At 42.9% G+C, this 1,272-nt stretch overlaps 1 protein-coding gene across 1 annotated transcript in view; it reads right to left on the reverse strand.

Annotated features, from left to right (window-relative positions):
* The window catches only part of LOC105539741 (zinc finger protein 813-like), a 13,041-nt gene extending 11,831 nt beyond the window's left edge, over positions 1-1,210 (reverse strand). Inside the window, 1 exon segment of the mRNA XM_011980164.1 lies at positions 1,145-1,210. Within this exon segment, the coding sequence (XP_011835554.1) occupies positions 1,145-1,210 (66 nt within the window).
* Between the last annotated feature and the right edge of the window lie 62 nt (positions 1,211-1,272).

The following is a 1,272-nucleotide window of genomic DNA, read 5'->3' on the forward strand; positions in this document are numbered from 1 at the left end:
GAGAGCCAGAGGTTGCAATGTGCCACTGTACTCCAGGCGGATGACAGAGTGAGACCCTGTCTCAAAAAACATGCAAAAAAAAAAAAAAAAAAAATTCATCAAATAATTTTTTCTAAAGTCTCATAACGATGTATGAATACACTAAAGGATTGCACTGACTTGCCACGGAACCCTCAACAGTGATTCCCCATTGAGCCATGGGGACGGGTGGAAGGTTGGACAGGACAGGGGATGCATAAGTGCACTTTTCTTTGGACTTTTACTACACAGCACATATATACAGTGTGTGGTGTTTAAAATAAAAGAATCATTTAATAATAATGGGTAGAAAAAGAATGGCTCCATCCTCTCTAACGACATAAGTTGTGCTCTTATGTCACAGCAAACTTATAATCATTTTTACCTCAAATGCTTGCTTCATCAGAGTCCGTGCAAAAAAAACCACAAAAAAAAACAAAAAAACAAAAAAAAACCGTCTCTGTGGGGTCAAAGTGCTGAGAATGATTTAAAGAATCCCCTGCATTTAGATATTTACATTGATTTTATAATTTGAAGTCAATGATGGAATAAAGCTAACTCTGTCACTGACATCTATCTCCACTTTCGATTCTATTCCAAGCCATTGAAAGTGCAGAGTCCTGGCTGGGCTTTCTCACACCTATAATCCCAGCAATTTGGGAGGCTCAGGTGGGAGGATCATTTGAGGCCAGGAGTTCAAGACTATAGTGAGCTATGACTTGCCACTGCACTCCAGCCTGGACAACATAGCAAGTCCCCAACTCTAAATAAAATAAAAACAAAAGAATTAGCCATGCATGGTGGCACATGCCTGTCATCCTAGCTCCTTGGGAGTCTAATGTGGGGATCACTTGAGCCCAGGAATTCGAGGCTGCTGTGAACTAGAATTGTGCCATTGCACTCCAGACTAGGCCCGAGAGTGACACCCTGTCTCCTAAAACAAAAAGTGTGGAGTCAGAGACATATTGACTCACTAGTGTAGCTTCAAATGCATTACAAAATCAGACACAAAATATCTCCCCTAGTTTGCCTCCTTTTCCAGAATTTACCAGATACCAGCGCACATTAATGTATGACTTTCATATACAATTTCTCTTACCTGGTCCAGAAAGAGCTAAATGTGCACCCAGATGTGGCCGCTGAACAATCCCTGCCGCCCAACATCACTGACAGCACGGGGTCCACAGCCCATCTCCATCCATGTCTGGTGTGAGCCCTTCCCAGGACCATGCCCAGGGGAGCCTCTTCCCAAGC

The sequence above is a fragment of the Mandrillus leucophaeus genome, unplaced genomic scaffold (genome assembly GCF_000951045.1).
Source record: "Mandrillus leucophaeus isolate KB7577 unplaced genomic scaffold, Mleu.le_1.0 Scaffold104, whole genome shotgun sequence".
Classification (NCBI taxonomy): Eukaryota; Metazoa; Chordata; class Mammalia; order Primates; family Cercopithecidae; genus Mandrillus; species Mandrillus leucophaeus.